The sequence below is a fragment of the Platalea leucorodia genome, assembly GCF_965183815.1.
Source record: "Platalea leucorodia genome assembly, chromosome: 2".
Taxonomy (NCBI): Eukaryota; Metazoa; Chordata; class Aves; order Pelecaniformes; family Threskiornithidae; genus Platalea; species Platalea leucorodia.
In genome coordinates this window covers 20,112,509-20,131,371 of record NC_138824.1, presented here as the reverse complement: position 1 = coordinate 20,131,371, position 18,863 = coordinate 20,112,509, and the positions used below count along the sequence as shown (strand labels likewise).

General features: G+C 39.4%; 1 protein-coding gene across 2 annotated transcripts in view; it reads left to right on the top strand.

Annotated features, from left to right (window-relative positions):
* Positions 1-18,863, top strand: part of ZDHHC20 (zDHHC palmitoyltransferase 20) — a 45,270-nt gene that overhangs the window by 14,056 nt on the left and 12,351 nt on the right. Inside the window, exons 2-7 of one of the 2 annotated variants that reach the window (XM_082304635.1) lie at positions 4,918-4,938; positions 9,306-9,400; positions 12,968-13,088; positions 14,464-14,533; positions 15,729-15,761; positions 16,603-16,723. In XM_082304635.1, the coding sequence (XP_082160761.1) occupies positions 4,918-4,938; positions 9,306-9,400; positions 12,968-13,088; positions 14,464-14,533; positions 15,729-15,761; positions 16,603-16,723 (461 nt within the window). Of the gene's footprint in view, positions 1-4,917; positions 4,939-5,709; positions 5,790-9,305; positions 9,401-12,967; positions 13,089-14,463; positions 14,534-15,728; positions 15,762-16,602; positions 16,724-18,863 lie in introns of those variants that run through there. The other variant, XM_082304636.1, reaches the window with a different exon arrangement.

The following is an 18,863-nucleotide window of genomic DNA, read 5'->3' as shown; positions in this document are numbered from 1 at the left end:
TGTCTAAATCAAAACTAAGACAACTTTTTCCTCCTTTAAAGTCAAACCTGGAACTTCTGCTTGTCCTCTTAAGCTGACCAAGTTAAAAACTATATTTGAATCCAGCCTAATAAAAGGCTGTATTGTGTATTTTGGAGGTAGTATTCTGTAGAAAGTGAAACCACATACTTAGTTTTGTGTGCTTCATATAGCAGTGACCCCAAAGCATTGGGAGGTCCAGTGCGTAAGCTGCTCAGTGGTGCAGGACCGGCTAGTGAAGCATACTGGGCCTGTATGTCCCTGGACAAGCTGCAGCAGCATGAAGTTCAGTGTAGGCCCATACACCTCTCTTCACAGGCAGGCTTTGCTGAGCTCCTTCCTTAGTCGGGCCGATTTTGAAAACCTGAGGTAGCCAAGGTAAAGCTCTGCACTACAGTCAGACAGACAGGACTCGTGCACTTCATTTGACTTGCTTGGTGCTGTAAAACTGAGATTTTTTGAATAGTCCTTTGAAATTATGAGGCCAGAGTGGAAACTCACCGTGTGCGTGAGCATGCAAGTGCCTGCTTCTGAGCTCTTTGCAATGAAATGAACTTCAGCTTTCACTGTCTAGTTGTATTTTTATCCTTCCCTAGCATTATCTTCCTAGAACTTCATAAGTCTTCTCGAGAAACCAGAAACTTAATATTAAGAAGCCAATCCTAAGAATATTTTTGCTCTTGTTTTTCCTTTTGTAGCTGAGCAATAGACTGATACGGGGATATATTTTAAAATTGTCAAAAGAACAGCTGTTTTACAATGCTTACGTTTCTGAAATACGGACAGGTTTGTGTTGACTGCAGTGCTGAAGGCACTAACGTATGCTGATGCATCTAATCTAGTGTATCTGTTGCATCCTGAGGTTAACATATAAATCATATGCAGTGCTTATTTTGTTCGAAAAATATCAATAAGCAAAAAGGCAGTGCTGCTTTTTCCCCCATCCCACCCCCCGAAGAGGAAACCATGTTTTAGAAATTTGTAAAGCGAAAATGGTAATTAATTTAGCAGAAGGTGATGGCAGTATCTAAGTAGTTAGAAGCAGTAGAGGAGAAAAGCAATAGAGAGCTAAGCTTGTAACTTAAAGTACAGGCCAGGGATGGTGGGCCACAATGGTAATGTCTTATTCTGTGGGTTTGTTTTTTTCTCCCGAACCAGAGTTCAAAAGCTAGAATTGATTTCTTGATGGTATAAAGCAGTGTGTTACATTGCTAGCCTAGCAAATACTTAAAGGTCTGTTTTATGTAAAGATTAAATATTAACTTATTTAAAGGAAGGCTTCGCTTTGTAGTATGAAGATCCTGTAAAACTGCTGATTTGCCATTTGCTGAGTGAATTTGGACAATTGTTCATTTAATCTATCTGACAATGGGAATAACAACAGTGAAAGGGATAGAAACAGAAACACTTAACTTGCGTGAACTTCTGAGGCAGAAGAGAATTGGCCGTCTTTTATTTTTATTTCATTTGAGGATGATAAGACAGGATGAAAATCACAAGTGTTTCAGTCTTGGCTTTTACCTCAAACTGCAGGAGTCTGCCAAACTAAAATTGTTCTGTGCAGTCTAATAACTGCATTCTGACCTAAGGGACCAAGGTATGAAAGAGAAAATTATCTTTCTGGTGCTGTGAAACTTTAATTTTTATGAAGTTTATTTAGGGATTTTTTGATGAAGTCTCACAGTTGATATAATCTTAAGCTTTTTTTCTGTGTGTAAAGACTGTTCATTATTTTGAGTCTTCAAACATCAAATTTGGCTCACAATTTTGTTTTATACTGGGAGCAAAAATGAGGCTACAGATTCTGGAGTGCTTTAACCAGAATTACTTACAAAATTTCCCTGTAGTTTTATAGCTAACGATGTTCTCCCATCCTGTTAGAGGATAATTAAGAACTTCTTTATATTTCTTGTCTGAGGAAATACCTGTTTGACATTGTTTGACACAGTTTCCCAAAGCATTCTCCTGGAGAAACTGGCTGCTCGTGGCTTGGATGGGTGTACTCTTTGCTGGGTAAAAAACTGGCTGGATGGCCAGGCCCAAAGAGTGGTGGTGAATGGAGTCACATCCAGTTGGTGGCCAGTCAAGTGGTGTTCCCCAGGACTCAGTATTGGGGCCAGTTCTGTTTAATATCTTTATCAACGGTCTGGATGAGGGGATCGAGTGCCCCCTCAGTACGTTTGCAGATGACACCAAGTTGGGCGGGAGTGTCGATCTGCTGGAGGGTAGGAAGGCCCTGCAGAGGGACCTGGACAGGCTGGATCGATGGGCCAAGGCCAACGGTATGAGATTCAACAAGGCTCAGTGCCGGGTCCTGCACTTGGGTCACAACAACCCCATGCAACGCTACAGGCTGGGGGAGGAGTGGCTGGAGAGCTGCCTGGCAGAAAGGGATCTGGGGGTGTTAGTTGACAGCCGCCTGAACATGAGCCACCAGTGTGCCCAGGTAGCCAAGAGGGCCAACAGCATCCTGGCTTGTATCAAGAATAGTGTGGCCAGCAGGACCAGGGAGGTGATAGTGCCCCTGTACTCAGCACTGGTGAGGCCGCACCTCGAGTCCTGCGTTCAGTTTTGGGCCCCTCACTACAAGAAGGACATCGAGGTGCTGGAGCGTGTCCAGAGGAGGGCAACGAAGCTGGTGAAGGGTCTGGAGCACAAGTCTGGTGAGGAGCGGCTGAGGGAGCTGGGGTTGTTTAGCCTGGAGAAGAGGAGGCTGAGGGGAGACCTTCTTGCTCTCTGCAACTACCTGAAAGGAGGTTGTAGCCAGGTGGGGGTCGGTCTCTCCTCCCAAGTAACAAGGGATAGGACGAGAGGAAACAGCCTCAAGCTGCGCCAGGGGAAGTTTAGGTTGGATATTAGGAAAAACTTCTTCACCGAAAGGGCAGTCAGGCATTGGACCAGGCTGCCCAGGGAAGTGGTTGAGTCTCCATCCCTGGAGGTATTTAAAAGACGGGTAGATGTGGTGCTCGAGGACATGGATTAGTGGTGGACTTGGCAGTGCTAGGTTAATGGTTGGACTCGATGATCTTAAAGGTCTTCTCCAACCTAAATGATTCCATGATTCTATGTTTGTCCAGCTGTGTACAAAGGTGTTTACTTAAGATATATGAGGAGCCAAAGACAAATCTTAATCTAAAGTACTTTTAGTATTTTTTTTGAAGTTGAGCAAGCAACCCTACTCGGCAAGCTTGTTTTAATTTCCACCTTTTTAATGATTTTATCTTCTCCTTGTGTTGAAAAAGTTTTAACTGGAGAAATAACGCATTAGTAAAATTTCAAGCAAAAACACTCATAGGGTTTGCTTTAAAAATAACGCAACTTCTGTAGCATGCAGTGAAGTAGTACTGAGACTGTATCATGACACAACTGGACCTGTTCTTATATTTACATGCATACTTTGCAGGCAATTGTGTGCTTCAGGTCTGTTTTCCTGTGTGTGGATTATGTCCCTGTTTCAGACAGAGACAAGGGGGGAGGATGTGCAAGTATGCATAACTAATGTGAAATTAAGCTGTTCTTTAGGATTGACCTCCTTTAGTTTGAAGCCAACCTTATACTACTCTAAATGGTAATTTTTTTCTTCTTCAGGTGGAAGGAACTGGAACTTTTTCCATTAACTTCATAGAGGCTTCCATGGATAGACAGAGGGTGCCGAGTGCATATTTTAAGGAAGGGGCGGGGGGGGACGGGACGGGACACACACTAAACAAAACCCACATATCTGAACAAAAAGGGGTCATCTATACATTGAGATATCACCTCATTATGTCTCTTGTTGACTATAAAAAGAAGCATAGTTGCATAATATAGTTGCAGACCCTTTTACTATAGATATCTGCAGTTAAGTGAGACACATGCCACCTCTGTGACCAAAGTAACACTTCAGAAGGAAGTCTGCCATGCATACTGAAGCCCTGCAGATTTAAGACTCTAGCGTGCATCAGGAAAAAGCTCTTTTTGAACTGGCACACAGACTGATAGCTGTAGAAATGTCAGAGCTGAGAGACAGGGTGCAGTGAGGTGAACTGAGGTAGGCAGGGTGTGCTCTGTTTAACCTTTTGCTCATGCCGATGACCGGAAGCTTAAATTTGCTGTGTAAGATAAAGAGTGGGGAAAATACCCTTTCCTTGTTGAATTTCAGGAATTCAGTGTCTAAGGAAGAGATCCAGCAAGGGGAGTGATACGAACAAAGCAACCCAACAAGTACAGCAGCTCTCTGTTCAGCATGTAACCTGAACTGATGAATGAAGTGTGAAGGTTTTGGAGAAGCCTGAGGGCAGGAGGATGTACTAGTCAGGCAGTATACGAGGTAGATTTGAACAATAGAATTTGCTGTTGGGAGAAAAGAAGATGAGGATGTAGGAGAGAGGGAAGTGGAAAGGTTTTAGCTATGCCTGAAGAATTCAGGTCAGAGGAAAAAAGTCAAAAATAGCATGTGATGGGAAGAGAGAAGTGGTGGGAAAAAACTAAGAGAAGGAAGTAGGTTACGTGGAACACAGCTTCACAGGGACTTCTGTAAGAACTTTTTATTTCATTTTCTGCTTTCCAGTGGTACACCTGTTGGCCTAGTTGTTGACATGCCTCAGAAAACTTTGCTAGGTGTATATCTGAAGGGGAACATGCATAAATTATGGTCTAATTCATGTCTGTGAAAAGGAGTGTGCTCACTTGGTTAGTGCAGGGAACTGGATCTCTTCAGCTCTTCCACTGACTCACCAAGCCTCAAGGGCTGGCAGGAGGCATGCTAACTCCTGTTTTACCCCAGAGGGGGGGTAGGGTGGCTCTCCTAACACCTGAAGGACATTTTGGAACAAGTCAGCTATCTGGTATCTCACTTGTAGCCAAACCTCTGGTACAATATGAATTTACTTACCATGTATCTTTTTTTTTCTCTTCCAGTTACTTCAACTGCAGAAAAAGGTAATTTTTTTTTTTTTAAGATGTGAATAGTTTTGTTGCACGCAAGTCTTAAGGGATGTAGAATTGAAACTTACTCCTTCATGTGTAAGATCTGTGTAATGAGTAGATTAGTGCTAAGAAACAAGGTAAATATTGTGAGGTTGAGTCTGTTTAGCTTCTAGTACCACAAGTTTGGGATGATGACAAGACCTGTGAGTAACGCAACTATGATTTAGGTTTGCAAATATTTCTAAATGGGTACCTTCGAAGAACAGAAGAAGGAGAAGGAACTACAACAGATCCACAAGTCCATTTTCTCTTTATTCCTGAGCACACCCTATGACCTGAAAGACTTCTGGAAGAGGAAGAATTCTTGTTCTACTGCTTGCTGTTTTCTGAACAGCTCACCAAATTCTTCAGAACTCTATTCTTTAGGACTGGTTAGAACTGTGCAAAACACAACCATTTCAAAGGTGGCTGCACGTTATAATTTTAAATTTCCAGGTCAAGTGGTTAAGGCTTTGTTTTGACAAACTTTACTTAAGTCTTGGTATTGGCTTTGGCAAGTATATGCCACAGTGCTTAGTACTTACAGAGATACAAACTGACCAAAAAAATTCCAGCATTTTTGCTCTGCCACTTCTTTTAACTGTGACCAAAAACTAGTCTAAAGGATGATTCAACTCCAGAAGTTCAAAATACAGTGTTTTTTTTTAAAACTTCCCTTTTTTTTTTCTGCAGAAATAGAAATGATTGATGGGATATTTGTTTGGGAGTTACTTCAACTTATGGGGGGACATGAGTGGTAAATGAAGCATGCATTTGCATTTTGACTATCCACGGAGGGCTATCTTCAGAGTGTGAGACCATGGGTAAGAGGCTCTCATCTCTTAAATATTTTTGCAGAAGAGCATAGAATTTGGAGCTAATCTAGCCGTTTTCTTCCTCGTGGGAAACATCCACGAGAACACTGTGAAAGGAAGGAACCTGGATAGGATCTGTCTTCTTTCATCTTCTAATGAAGAGGTGAAAGAGTGGTAAAACCTCCAAAATAAACTGTAAGCCATTCAAGATGGGAGCTGTGTCTTACCCTGGATTTTTATATGACATTGCACATCTGGGCTTCACCTAGACTTCACAAAATTCTGCAGGTTGCTGCTGTGCTTTACTGTTGACCTTTATATGAATAAGTTTTACTTTCTAGTTTCTTCTGGAAAGGCAAGATCCATGTCTCAGATAAGGAAGCCTGGCAGAGCAATGACGTTGGTGTTACATAGTCTCATCTCTGGCTTTAATACAAATGCGGTGCCTGTCTGACTAAGCAGGTGCTCTTAAATCTACCAGAGAAGAAAAATGCTTGATTAATTAATGAGACTGACAGTATAGTTGGAACCTGACTGTTAGGCTTTTAATAGCTGTCACCTGCATGCTTTTTGCACCTTCAATTCTAAAGCATGTCACAGGCATCCTGCATGCATTAATTTCTTTACCATGGAGGTTGATTTTAAAATGAGACGTGAAGTCTTTTTTCATTTAAAATGAAAGCTATCATAAGTTTTATAAAGTTCTTATAAGCTGATTCACAATAGCCAGGAAATAACATCAGAAGAGTCTAAAGGCCAAAGTACCAGTAACATTGCTATGTAAATCAATAATGTGCATCTTAGCAAATATATTTTGCACCATAGTTCAGTGTACTGTATTCAAATCCTTTTACTCTAGTACTTAATTACAACTTTTGATTAAATTAGTGGTGATTTCTTCACCCCATTAAAGTTAATTGTTTCTTTGTAATTTCATATTCTTGTCTAGATTTATATCCATTAGGATAGGGGAATAAAGTCAACTCTGAATCTCTCTTAACAATATAATATAATTCTGTTATATATTATTACCTCTCTGTAATCTGACTCTGTCTTGGAAGTAGCGTGAAGAATGATTCAGAAAAGGATGTTAAGGGCAAATCTTAGGAGGGCTTAGCATATTTTAGGAGGATGCTAAGAGCATGTCTTAAGACGTTGTCCTCCTGAGGGCATAAATTATGGTCTAATATGCATCAGTGCCTTTAAAGAGAAGTGACTTCACTTGGTCACAACATGGCACCAAGAATCCTGGATTCCTTTAGCTTAGCCAGGGCTTCCTCATGACTCTGAGTCTGCCTAAACAGGTAGATACTGGGGTTTGAGGTTTTTGATGTATTTTTCCATCTAGCTTGTAATTACAAGAAAATAAGATGAATAGGAATCAAGCTGGTTTATATTTGTACTGGAAACTGATGCAAGAGTAGTCTGCAGAGGAGATAACTGCTACCCAAAACGGTGGGTAGATGGACTGTCAAAAAGTCATCAAAAATGGTATCTTCCCTCCCTCTCATTTCTTGGGGAGCACTGCCAGCACAAATACCTGTAATTGCAGTAGGAATGGCAGCACAGGAGTGGGGAAAGAAGCAAAAATTTATTCAGTGCAGGGCCAGTATGGACTGCCAACTGCAGGCTCTTTCTCCTCTAGACTGGGTGGTGTCCATCACTGGAACAGCTGTGAAAGTCTTGCTCTTCCTTGAGTTGCCCCAGTTTGGCTGCTGAGGACAGGCCCTTGGCTTTTAATGATGGTGGCAGATTGCAAGCTCTCAGTTATTGCAAGAGTGCAAGAGCACTTTAACAGCTGCCTCTTTCTAGTAAATACTGGTAGGACTGGCACAGATCTGTACCCTTGCTGCAGCCAGCCTTGGTGCCTGTTATTCTATGTGTCGTTGGGGCATTTACAGCCTGTGACAAGACTTTGAGGTTCTGCTGCTAACGTATTGTGTGTGCACTAAAAATAATCCTTCAAAAGAATCTGAATTCTGGGGGTGATTTTTATGGACAGAATAGAACTGTTTACTGTGTAAGTTAGTTTTGCTGTGCCTTGCCTTCCCCTGTATCTCATTTCCTCTTTCCTTCTATTCAGCTTCTCTCACCCGAAGCTCTGATCTTTGCAGCTGATTCCACTCCAATTTTGTGTCTGTTTCTCCTCTTTTCCAAACCGTTTTCTCATGCTTTAATTGCTTAACCACATTATGTTTGAATGTGTATAGTATGTTTTTAATAAAAGACCATTTCTAATTATGCAGTGCTTAGTACAATGACACGAGTTCTTTCCTATCAGGATGACAATTTTAGGGTAGCTTTAGAAAAAGGTTTTGCTTCTTGCATTTTCAGTCAGCTCCACAGCTGAAAATTTGCCAAATCTGTCTGTAAGGTAGGAGGAGTCAGAGCCAAAGGTAAAAAGCATAATTCTCTGAAGAAAGCTCAAATATGGTTTGTTTGGGTTTTTTACTGTAACAAACAATGAAAATCCTGAAAGATGATAAATTAAGACCACATCTTCTGTGACTGTGCACATGCATTTTCTCAGCTGTTGGAAGCTCCCAGAGTTTCGAGCCTGTTCTGCCATCCACAAAGTATGTCATATGGCTTCTTAAAAGACTCTGTGTGCACAGGGAAGTAGGTCAAGTTTCCTGCTTCCTGCAACTGAAGATAATATAAGTGAAGATAATGTAAATATTTAGTATGACTTCTTTTGTAAGGCTTGATTTTCTGGCACAACTGATCTGTTTCCTCCTGACAAATGGTAAAAGAAACTGTTAGAGGAAACAAGATTGGAAGGAGCTTCCTGAGTCATAAGGTCTGGGTCTCTGGTCTTTAAAGCAACCATATCACACAGACCCATTCATAAATTGATTGAGCTCCCTGCTAAAACCATCTACATTTCATTGCCACTGTGACTATAACAGCAAAACTCTTCCAGATTATGTTCTTGTGATTATTTGAAAGAAGATACCCAGACAATTTTTAACTCGCAGATAGCTCTCATCTCAGAGTGCAGTCCTCTCCAAACCCCTGGTTTGGCATTTTTACTGTCATTGATGACCAGTGCCTTGTACAATGGCACAATACTGTGCTGTTTCTATTAGAAGTAGAAGTTACATTGAATTCTGTAGGTCATTTATAAAATACTATAATCTAGAATGGAATTTTAGCATCTTCTTTATCCAAAAAGGTTAGTCACATGCCACAGGTGAAGCTGTGTTCAGTTCTGGGTTTTTTTGTTTGGTTTGGTTTTTTTTCCCTTCAAAGCCTGTTTTGAAATCATACATAAAAGCATATTATTTCCTTGAGGAATAGCAACCATCACATTTGGTGATTTTTTTTTTATTTTTTTTATTTTTTTTTTTTTTTTAAGAGAGCACTTCTAGAGTGCTAAGTCTACCCAGGGAAGAGGGTTTAATATAACTTAATTTTAGCAGGTGACTCATAGTGTAGTAGTTTAGCCCTCATCAAAGATCAGGGATTTTGTTTCTTGTTCTTTTCAGCTCTATTCACTGAACTCTTATTTGTATTTTATTGCAGTTGTCTACCTTGTGGTTTTTCATCTGTCATTTGTCATGTTTGTATGGTCCTATTGGAAGACAATTTTCACATCTCCTGCATCCCCCTCTAATGAGGTAAATAAAACGTTAGAAAAATGTCAATGCCTTTTTTATAAATAGCTGAACTGTTTTCAGTGATGAAACTTGTTTGCAGTACTGCATGATTCACCTTTCGCTTCTCATTATCTAAAATAGAACAGCATGACAGTGTATCATGAATGAAAATTATCAAATTACTCTTAAAATACTGTATACTTTGTGTAATGACATTTCCTTATAGAAAATGCACGTTTAATTCATCACAAGTTTGACAGTCATGCACAGTGCTTTGCTATGAAGTAGCTTGCTTGAAACCTGGAATTTTTAAAACCAATAAATCAAATACAGTGACAACATTTTTGTATTTCCATTTTAGGCAGTTTTGACATTTGTTTGGGTAAGAAAAAGTAGTAATGCAATGTATACTCATAACTTGGAGGACTGAACCACTTAGTAGTAAGTCAAGGGTTAAGGTTTAGTGACAATTGAGAAGTAAATACATAAAGGAGCTTTACATAATGGCAAAAGAATGCATGATTACTGTAAGAAGTTTTGTTTTGAAAAAGAACAGTATTAATTACAGTAAGTCTGAGATGGATTACCTTGTTTTCCATTTTCTCCAAGGTGTGTGTATGTCAGGATTAAATACTGGCACCAAATTTAAAGTACTTCCCTTCCTGTTTTATAAAGCTTTTAAATCGGCTAGACTGTTTGAGGTTTTGGTTGCTCTGTGGGGGTTGAATTTTTATTCTATTTTTGGCAAGACTGACTTTCAGTGCTAATGTCAACCTTAAACATTTTTTAAAAGAGTTAAAACCATGCTTCTACGGAAAAGCAAACACTGCTCTGCAGTGCTTAAATTATGGCTTAGAGGTCTCTATCTTAGAAAGCTACAGAATATAAAGTGAAAAAAAGCTAAAGACTATTCTGCTGTTTAGCTAAGCAAAGAGTAGTACTGAATTGTTAAACCTAAAAAAATCAAAGAAGGGACTTGTCTTCAGGGTGGTCTGTTTCGGCTTTGTCTGGGGTGGTTCTGCAGGAAAATGTTAAGGCTAGGCAGGATAGCTAATTAAAATGTGGTTGGAACTGTGTTATTCCAGGTTTTGTAAAGCTATATGAACTAGAGCTGCTCATAAAGCTAATGCCTAGTAACTTTTACTGTCTGCTTGGATTCTTCAATAATAGAAAACTTCTTCTGACAGTACTTCTCTGTAGTTGCAGTAATGTTGTAGCAAGCTTTTCATATTCAGTGAGTGAAAGGGATGGTTTGGGCATATGGCATGTAATGAATATTTCCTATGTCAAGTGTGGGGGTAGATCAGATCTAATACAATTTTTTTCTACAGCTAGCTTTAAAAAGAAAAAAAGAAAAAAAAAACAACCCACAACAAAAAACATACACCAAAAACCTCACAAAAACCAACCAAACAAAAAAAACACCACCACTTTTTCTCTCTCTGGGCAAATCCCTTCTGTTCATGTACCAGTGAGTAATTTATGCTGGTTTTACTTAAAAACAAAACCTGACTTCAGAATCTCCCCATTGTATGGGAGTGTAAACGTATATATTTTTAGTCATTCAAATCAGCCATTCTTGCAAAATAAATAGCATCCTGTGATCTTACTATTGGACTAAAAAAAGATTCTGCAGCTGCTGTTGTCTTAGTGTAATCCCTGTACATTTGTCATAAGAAAGAACAATCAACACTATACAAGATCCAGAAAGAGGAAGGAAACAAAGGGACTCTTTCTGTTTTCAATAAGAACTGCTGGAACCTCATTGGAAATTCTGTTAGCTATGTGGTAACAGACAACTTTTGATGTCTTTGAACATATCCTGCCATTGTCCAAAGAGACTGTGGTCTCATGGCCCTATTAATTTCTGAAATTAGAACAGAAATATAGCTGTTCGGAAAACCAAAATCCTATCCAGGATTTCTGGAGTAATATTAGGATGTTACTTGGACAAATTAAAAATGTTTTAAATCTTGTGATTTAGTTCCTTTTCTTGCATTAATGGTTTGCCATAGAAATGTCATCTAGAAGTAGTATTTCATGTTTAATGCCACCTCGGCTTGATTGCAGGTCATGGAGGCAGGCATTTGGTCACCTAGCAGACTCACAAGGGCAATAGGGAGGAAGGCATATTGCACCACTGTTTGCTGGCATGATGCCTCACATCTGTCTTAAACTTTTTATGTGAGCCTCTCCAGTTTTCCTATTTGAGTAAATATCTAGCTTAGAGATGGATATTAAAAAATGAGGTCAAACTCTTGGTGATGACTGAAATGCTAAACTTTAATATCGCTCTTTGCATAGATTGATCCAAGTTTCTGATTATTTAAAAGGAGATTATGATTCACCCTTGAATGGTGGGTAGGCTCAATAGCTGGGATGATGTAACCGGAGACTTAACTAGATTCTGTGAGATATGAGGCAACTTATTTGCATTCTGGGTTAGGAAATAACACAGAGAAATTGCAGCAATGTCTTACTGCTTCCTCCTTTCTGTAAGTGGAGTCTTCATTGTTGCTTGCCAACTGACTGTAATCCAAAAGAGGAAAAAGTACAGGATGAGAGGAAAATCCATGTGAAATAATCCTATACATGTTCTTGGTAGGAAAAGAGAGTCATATTAAACCACACTAAGCCAATTTTTGTTCCAGTTGCACACACAGCGTTTTCCACTCACTACCATGAATACTTTGTCTATGTGTGCTCATAAAAAGGGCTCTTGTAGTCCATGCAGGAATCTCGGAGTTTAAAAGTGCTTCAGAACAGAAAAATACTAAAGGAAATAGTGAGTTCAGCCCCAGCTCTGCGGGGGCTTCTCAGCACAGTGAGGCTGTGGGGCTTAATGGTAAAGCTCATAATTTCAGTGGATACCAAACTAAGTGTTTAACAAGCGAGTAAAAGCTCTCGTGGTTCTTCTGGTAAAGCTTTACAATTCAGTGAGGCTTCAACAGGAATGTTCCTCATGATTTACTCAGAATTGTAACTCTCTCTGAAACCATACAGGCTTTGCTGAAGTTGCTTTCAATACAGCTCACGAATTTTGAGACTAGTGCTGACTACTCCTAAGTAAAAATTCCAGTTAAACTCCTTCAACTTCTGTGCTGAAGCCATGAAGCTGCTCCTCCTTCCCCCCCTGCCCTGGCTTGTTACCCCTCTCTAAGTCAGAGAGAGGAAGTGGGACAAGAGAACTTTAGTGCCCTGTAGCAGCAAAGGACTGTTGCACATTCCTCTTGTTCACAGATCACTTAAATTTAACTCCTGATAAGCATAAAGGAAAGGTTACGCCTTCTTAAAACTCCCCTGAGCTTCTGGCTTCCTTTGTATTGAAGGGAAAATGCCACAGATAATGGAAGAGAAATAAAGATTATTTTCTTTAAACTATGCCCAGGACTGTCATGGAGTTTTGAGGTTCTCCTGTAATTCCTGCAGCATTCTGTTTTTCTTTATGTGGGTTTTTTTGCGTTGGTGGGTGGGGGCTGTCCACAGGCATACGATGAAGATACACGGGGTCTTTTCCTTGGAGCTTGACTAGAACGCAAAGTAATAATTAATCTCTTTCCTTCATTCCATTTTCTCCCTCCCTCCTAGTTCTGCTTGTCAAAAGCTGATAAAGAACAATATGAGAAAGAAGAGAGACCAGAATCCCAACAGGAGATTTTGAGAAGAGCTGCTAAAGACTTGCCTATCTATACGACAACAGCATCGAGAGGTGAGATGTAAAGATAATTCTGTGCTCCTGAAGCTGCTAGTTTAATTCAGTGAAATTCATTTGATGTCACTGAATGAACAATCTATTAAGCACATATTGCAAAGGCCATGACCTTGTATTGTTATTTGTTTGGGCTGGTTTTTTTTTTCCCCCCAAGAGAAACTGGAGTCCTTTGTCTGGGGATCTCAACATGTAGCCAGTATTTGGAATTAAAAAAAAAAAAATCAATCCTCTTCTAGGAAGCGGATAGATGACAACATTTATCTCTGTGGCTATAAAAATAAGCACAGCAAAGAAATACAGCTAGAAATAGAGATAATTCAACTTTTTACTCAATTTTATAATCATTTATATCCCCCTTTAAACTTTTTTTCTGAGCTGTATCAGTTCAGCAGGAGGAGAAACATCATACTTAAGGCTAGAATTTAAGAATGAATAAATGTTCTTTCATTCCCATCTGTAATTCAGTACAAAGCTAGTTATGGGCTATTTCTGTATTTGCCTTTAATATATATATATAGGCGTTTTTATTCCAACTTATATATGAATGATCTGTGAAACTGCTGTCTTATACATATGTATATTCTTAAAAAAATCTAGCTTTTATATGTATATATCTCTGTTTCTCTTTCTTGAAACTAGCAACACTGTAGAGTTTTCCAAAAACATAAACTACTCAGAATAACTGTTACCAAAGTTTACTGTGACTTTCCAAACAAAGTCTAAGGACACCTGGCTTTTTTGAATATAAGCCTCCCTTTTAGGGAATCCCAGTCTTAAGTTCCTGGAGTGGTCTGGGAAGCTTTTGCCAGCTCTTAGCAGTTCTGCTTAGCTGTAGGTGTTGGCTTTCCTCCTTTCAAACTGCCTGTGCTGGTGTCTTGCTTCCATTGAGAAGAGCCTGAAGGCTTGTTTAAAAATATCCAGGAAAGATGAGGAAGAGCTAATGTACTGAACAGTCTGCTAGATCACTGTTTGCTGAAGAGGACAGAGAAAGCTAATGCAGAAAGTTGGCTTTCTGAAAGAGTATAGTTTCACAATGGGATGCCTGCATACCCTGTCCAGAGGTGAAAGAAAGCAGGCGATAGGGGATCAGTGCCAGAGGATGAAGGATGGGAAGACTGGGGAGCCAAAGAGTAAATGGAAACGGACTCAGTACAGTAGCAATAGATGAAAGTGTTTTAAATACTTTCATATGTTACATTTCTTAAAAACCTCAAAAGTACGTGTCACATGAGAGTAGGCACATGGAGGTCTGTGAGAAGGGGGGTGGCAGGGGAGGGCAGGAAGCTCTTTAAGATTCAGTTCATGTTAAGGGGGAGAACATTTGTAACATTAAATGAATTCTAATGCCTTGACCCTTGCCACTTGAATGCAGCAATCAGATACTGTGATCGATGCCAGCTAATCAAACCTGACCGCTGCCACCACTGTTCTGCATGTGACATGTAAGTTACTGAATCTGAAATGATGGATTTTCTCTCTCCTGCGATCATCACTTCAGTGTCTTCATGTCTTTGGTGTGTCAGCCCTTGCGTAACAGCAGGTTTTACTATTTGTTCCTCTCTCAGACGCTCAGTACAGATTTCATGAAAAAGCGAAGTTCCTCCTGTTGGTGCAATATTATCATTGCAGCCCCATTGTCCAAAGTGGCAGAACTTTTTAGGAAACCTGCTTGTAGCTTTGTAAAACTGCACTTAATTAAAAAAAAACCAAAACCCAACAAGTCGGCGATTGAAAGTAAGGAAAGGCAGGTCTGAGATACCAGCACAGCAAATGCTTATTATAGAAGTCTCTTATTGTATCTTGCTTCTGCAGCCTTGAAACAGATGTGTGCTACTAATAATGCTAAAAATCTTCCTCTCAGAGATTAACAGTGCAATTACATGCCTTAACCATTTCAAAGACATCACTGCTATTCCCTAGCCTCATTCTGAATCATCAGAGAAGTCTGTAAGGGCACTGAAGACTGAGGCTATGAGTGAGACTTCAGTAGGCTGAGCTTGAGGAAATCTAGTTAACTGAAGAACCTAATAGACATCTTTTGGCTAAAATCAAATTTATTAGCAAATACAGTGAACATCTGTGTGTCTGAAACGTCTAGTATCTGTCCTTACACTAAAACTGGATGAAAATGGCATGTGGACTATTCAGATTACTCACTGTGCTGCTCTTTTCCTTAATTAGCTTTAAAAAACAAACAAGCAAGCAGCAAACAAAAAAACGTAGCAAAAATAGCCCTAAGGTAGACTTAGTTGAAGTGAATGCCAGGGTAACATATCTTATTCACACAACTTTGAAGGGTCCTTTGGATTTGTTTTCTCTCAATGTGCATATAAAACTAGTGTGGCTTAATGAACTATTACATGGTGTTGCTCAGTAATGCTCCCCATGTTAATTTAAGAGAATATCTTCATAACTCTTCTGAATCTCACTTGGTCCTTTTGGGTGAAAGGATGGCTGCTATAATACCGAGAATTGGCATGATTGAGAAGGACTTGAAAAAGATACAGTGGGACAAAATACTTTAAAAAGAAAAAACAAACAAACAAACCCAAACCCGAACCTGTAGAAGCTAAAAGTACGTGTCTTAGAAAGAAAATGTATTTTTTGCTTTAACTTACTGGAAATTATCTCTTTCAGATGTGTATTAAAAATGGACCACCACTGTCCATGGTAAGTTTCTAAAAATAAAAAAAAAATCAGTATAATAATGATGAATTAGATCCAACATGATGAATTAGATGCTGCTTCAAAAATGTAACTTTGAAGTAAAACTTGATTTTCACAGAATTTCTTGAGGCTTTCATATGTGAAAATAAATCTTGTTCCTAATGTGTGTTGCACCAGAGTTGTAGGCCCAGTAGCCCAAATCACACGGTTTCTCCTTATATAGAGAAACCCTGGCATTAACAAGACCTATGAGAAATGGCATTTCTTTCTTTCGTTTAGTTTGGTATTATTAGCAGGAGAGGAGATACCCACTACACTGTGAAAATCGGTTCTTGATTCTAGATGATACATATAAGATGCACTCAGACAGTTGCTCTTCTGCAGTTTGTATTCATTGGTAGTCAGTAAAAATAATATCTGCTGTCACTATAAAAACAGTGCTATCAGTAGTTGACTTGAAGGTGCTTTTGTAACCAAAGCAACATCCACTGAAATTGATGTAGAGGCTCATATTATCTTCCGTGATGACTGCAGTTAGTTCATAGTGTGTGAGACGCTTCCTATACAGACTGTATGTATCATATGCTTTGTCAGCTCATGTCCTGTCCTGTAGAACTTCGTGGGGGGTGAAATTTATGTGAGGGGCCCAGATCATTTGGCCAGAGGAAAGAGACTTCATTCAAAATGGTGGCTTAAAATGCTTCTGAAACACTACTGCCAGACTGTTTTGGACATACCACTGACATCATACACGTTATGCTCTGCAAAAGCTGAATGTATTGTGGTTTGGTTTATTTTATTTTTGTATATCATAGTAACCTCTTTCTCTTTCCCCTCCTTCTAGGGTGAATAATTGTGTGGGATTTTCTAACTACAAATTCTTCCTCCTGTTTTTAATGTATTCCTTACTGTACTGTCTGTTTGTTGCTGCTACAGTCTTGCAGTACTTCATAAAGTTTTGGACAGTAAGTTCTAAGGCTTTTTTTTGTTGTTCTTCATTTGTTTAATCCTGCATGTGTTATTGGAGGCTGCATCAGCATGTTGTCACTCACCATTTACTCTGTTTCATAGTGCATTACCATTAACGGCATCAGTCGAAGAGACTGAAGCAGGAGAACCTTCCAAATATTAATGAATTAAATGTATTACGCTGCCCAGGATGAGTAATTGGGGGAAGAAGTTCCGATAAGGACACTGTGCAATTTCTCTGCTCCATGAAAATCAAGTGGCACAGCTCAGGTTTTTTTTGAGACTATTGGATATAGATATGTAGATATAGAAAGAACTGGCTATATCAAACAGTTGCATATATGTGTGTGTGTGTGTGTGTATACACACATGTATATATAAAAATACTGACAAATGTGAAATATAAATAACAATTTTGTATCTTCCTAGACTTGTCCATGGATAATCTGCTACTGGATAAGGCAGATTAAGTTCTTGGGAACTGACCAAGCTCTGTTTTGGAGTCCCTACATAGGCATGTCTGAACTTCATACTAGTGGCTTTTATCGAGCTGATATGGGTAGAATGCTAAGATATGTACAGTGTTAATGATATAAATCTTCCTTTCAACTATCATCAGTTGTCAAATGATCAATACACATACCTGCATCTTAGTAGATTTAATAACATTTATGTAAAGGGCAACCATCCTTGTACATCAGTGCTATATTCCTCCTATCAGTTTTGTTCTAGTCACATTCCAGGCTGAACAGAGTGGCTTCTGGTGGTGTTCCTTTTTATCTCCAAAACTTTGTACTGTGCCTTCCTATCTCTAGGCAGAAGAGCTAGCATCAGAATTCCCGTAATCAGTTTCCATTAACTAGCATGGGAAAAATCACTGTAAGTGGAAGGCTCTCTATCACATCTTTATAAGTAAATAACAGCACATATTTCTTAGATGCTAGTTGCTGTCAAAGTAACTGGGAAAAGCAGTCGTTATCTGTAGCTGTACAAATAATCTTTATTGGAGCAGAAAGATGTTGCCATGTCAGGGTAAAAGAAGCTTGATCATGTATTCAGAAGAGCTGTACTTTGAGACAGTTGGCATTAGACAGGTAAGATAAATGGTGCAAAAAGTATGTTTGTTTGTGTTCAGCTAAGCCTATGGGTCTGATCTGCCAAAGTACTGTTTCTCTTCGTTTCGGTTCTGTATAGCGGCCTGTCACTGGAGAGCGAGGAACTATGTGGGAATTGAGCTGTTAGTATTGCGTGAGATGAAAGCCATAAATGTATTTATCAGTCATAGCTGTGGCTTGACAGGTATTTCAAATGAAATGGTCTGATTCTGCTGTTCAGTCTTGCTTGACTGTTAAGTAGTTAAATTTTTTAATTTGCCGGTGTGCCACTCCCAAACATCTGCCTGGCTGCTTTCCAGTGCTTTGTATGCAATTTTTAATGAAACTGTAGATGCGCTTTTACATATTTACCAGTCAGTGCTTGAGCAAAAAAAATGAGTTTGCTTTGTCACCTCACTTCATAAGTGTTAGTGCAACAAAAGTCCGCAGGACATCTGACCACAGTGAACATTGAATACCAGCATTTGCAGTAAGGTTCTTCCAAAGCCTATCGGACACGATATTGAAGTGGACCCTTGAGCAGAGGAAGTAAACTTAAGAGGCAATTTTTTTTTTTTTAATGATTTAGTTGTTAAAAATGCTTCCTGCAAGAACGGGCTACTTCTGAAATGTGACAACAGACAATGTAGTTGTGTGCTTGCACTTGTTGCTTTCATTTCCAGTTACTTCCAAGACAGAATCTGGTGATGCCATGATCTTATCATTAGAGTAGGTCTCTGACTCACTTTACTTATATTAAATCTCTCATTCCACAAAGCTAATATTCCTCTGATCTTGTAATAGCCTGATTAAAGTGGACTTCCAGAAAGAGGTGGCAGCACCATAATCATGTAGGCTTGCAAAATTTAGTATGTCTCTAGTATGTAAGCTGTTAGGCAAGTGCTGTTGACTGCAGAATAGAGGCCTAGAATCTTCTCTCTACATCTGTATCCGTATCAGAGCAGAGTACTGCTGACACATGCTGTCTGTAGATTGCTTCAGTATATCGCTAATGCTCAGCTTTGTCCTCTACAGCATCAGA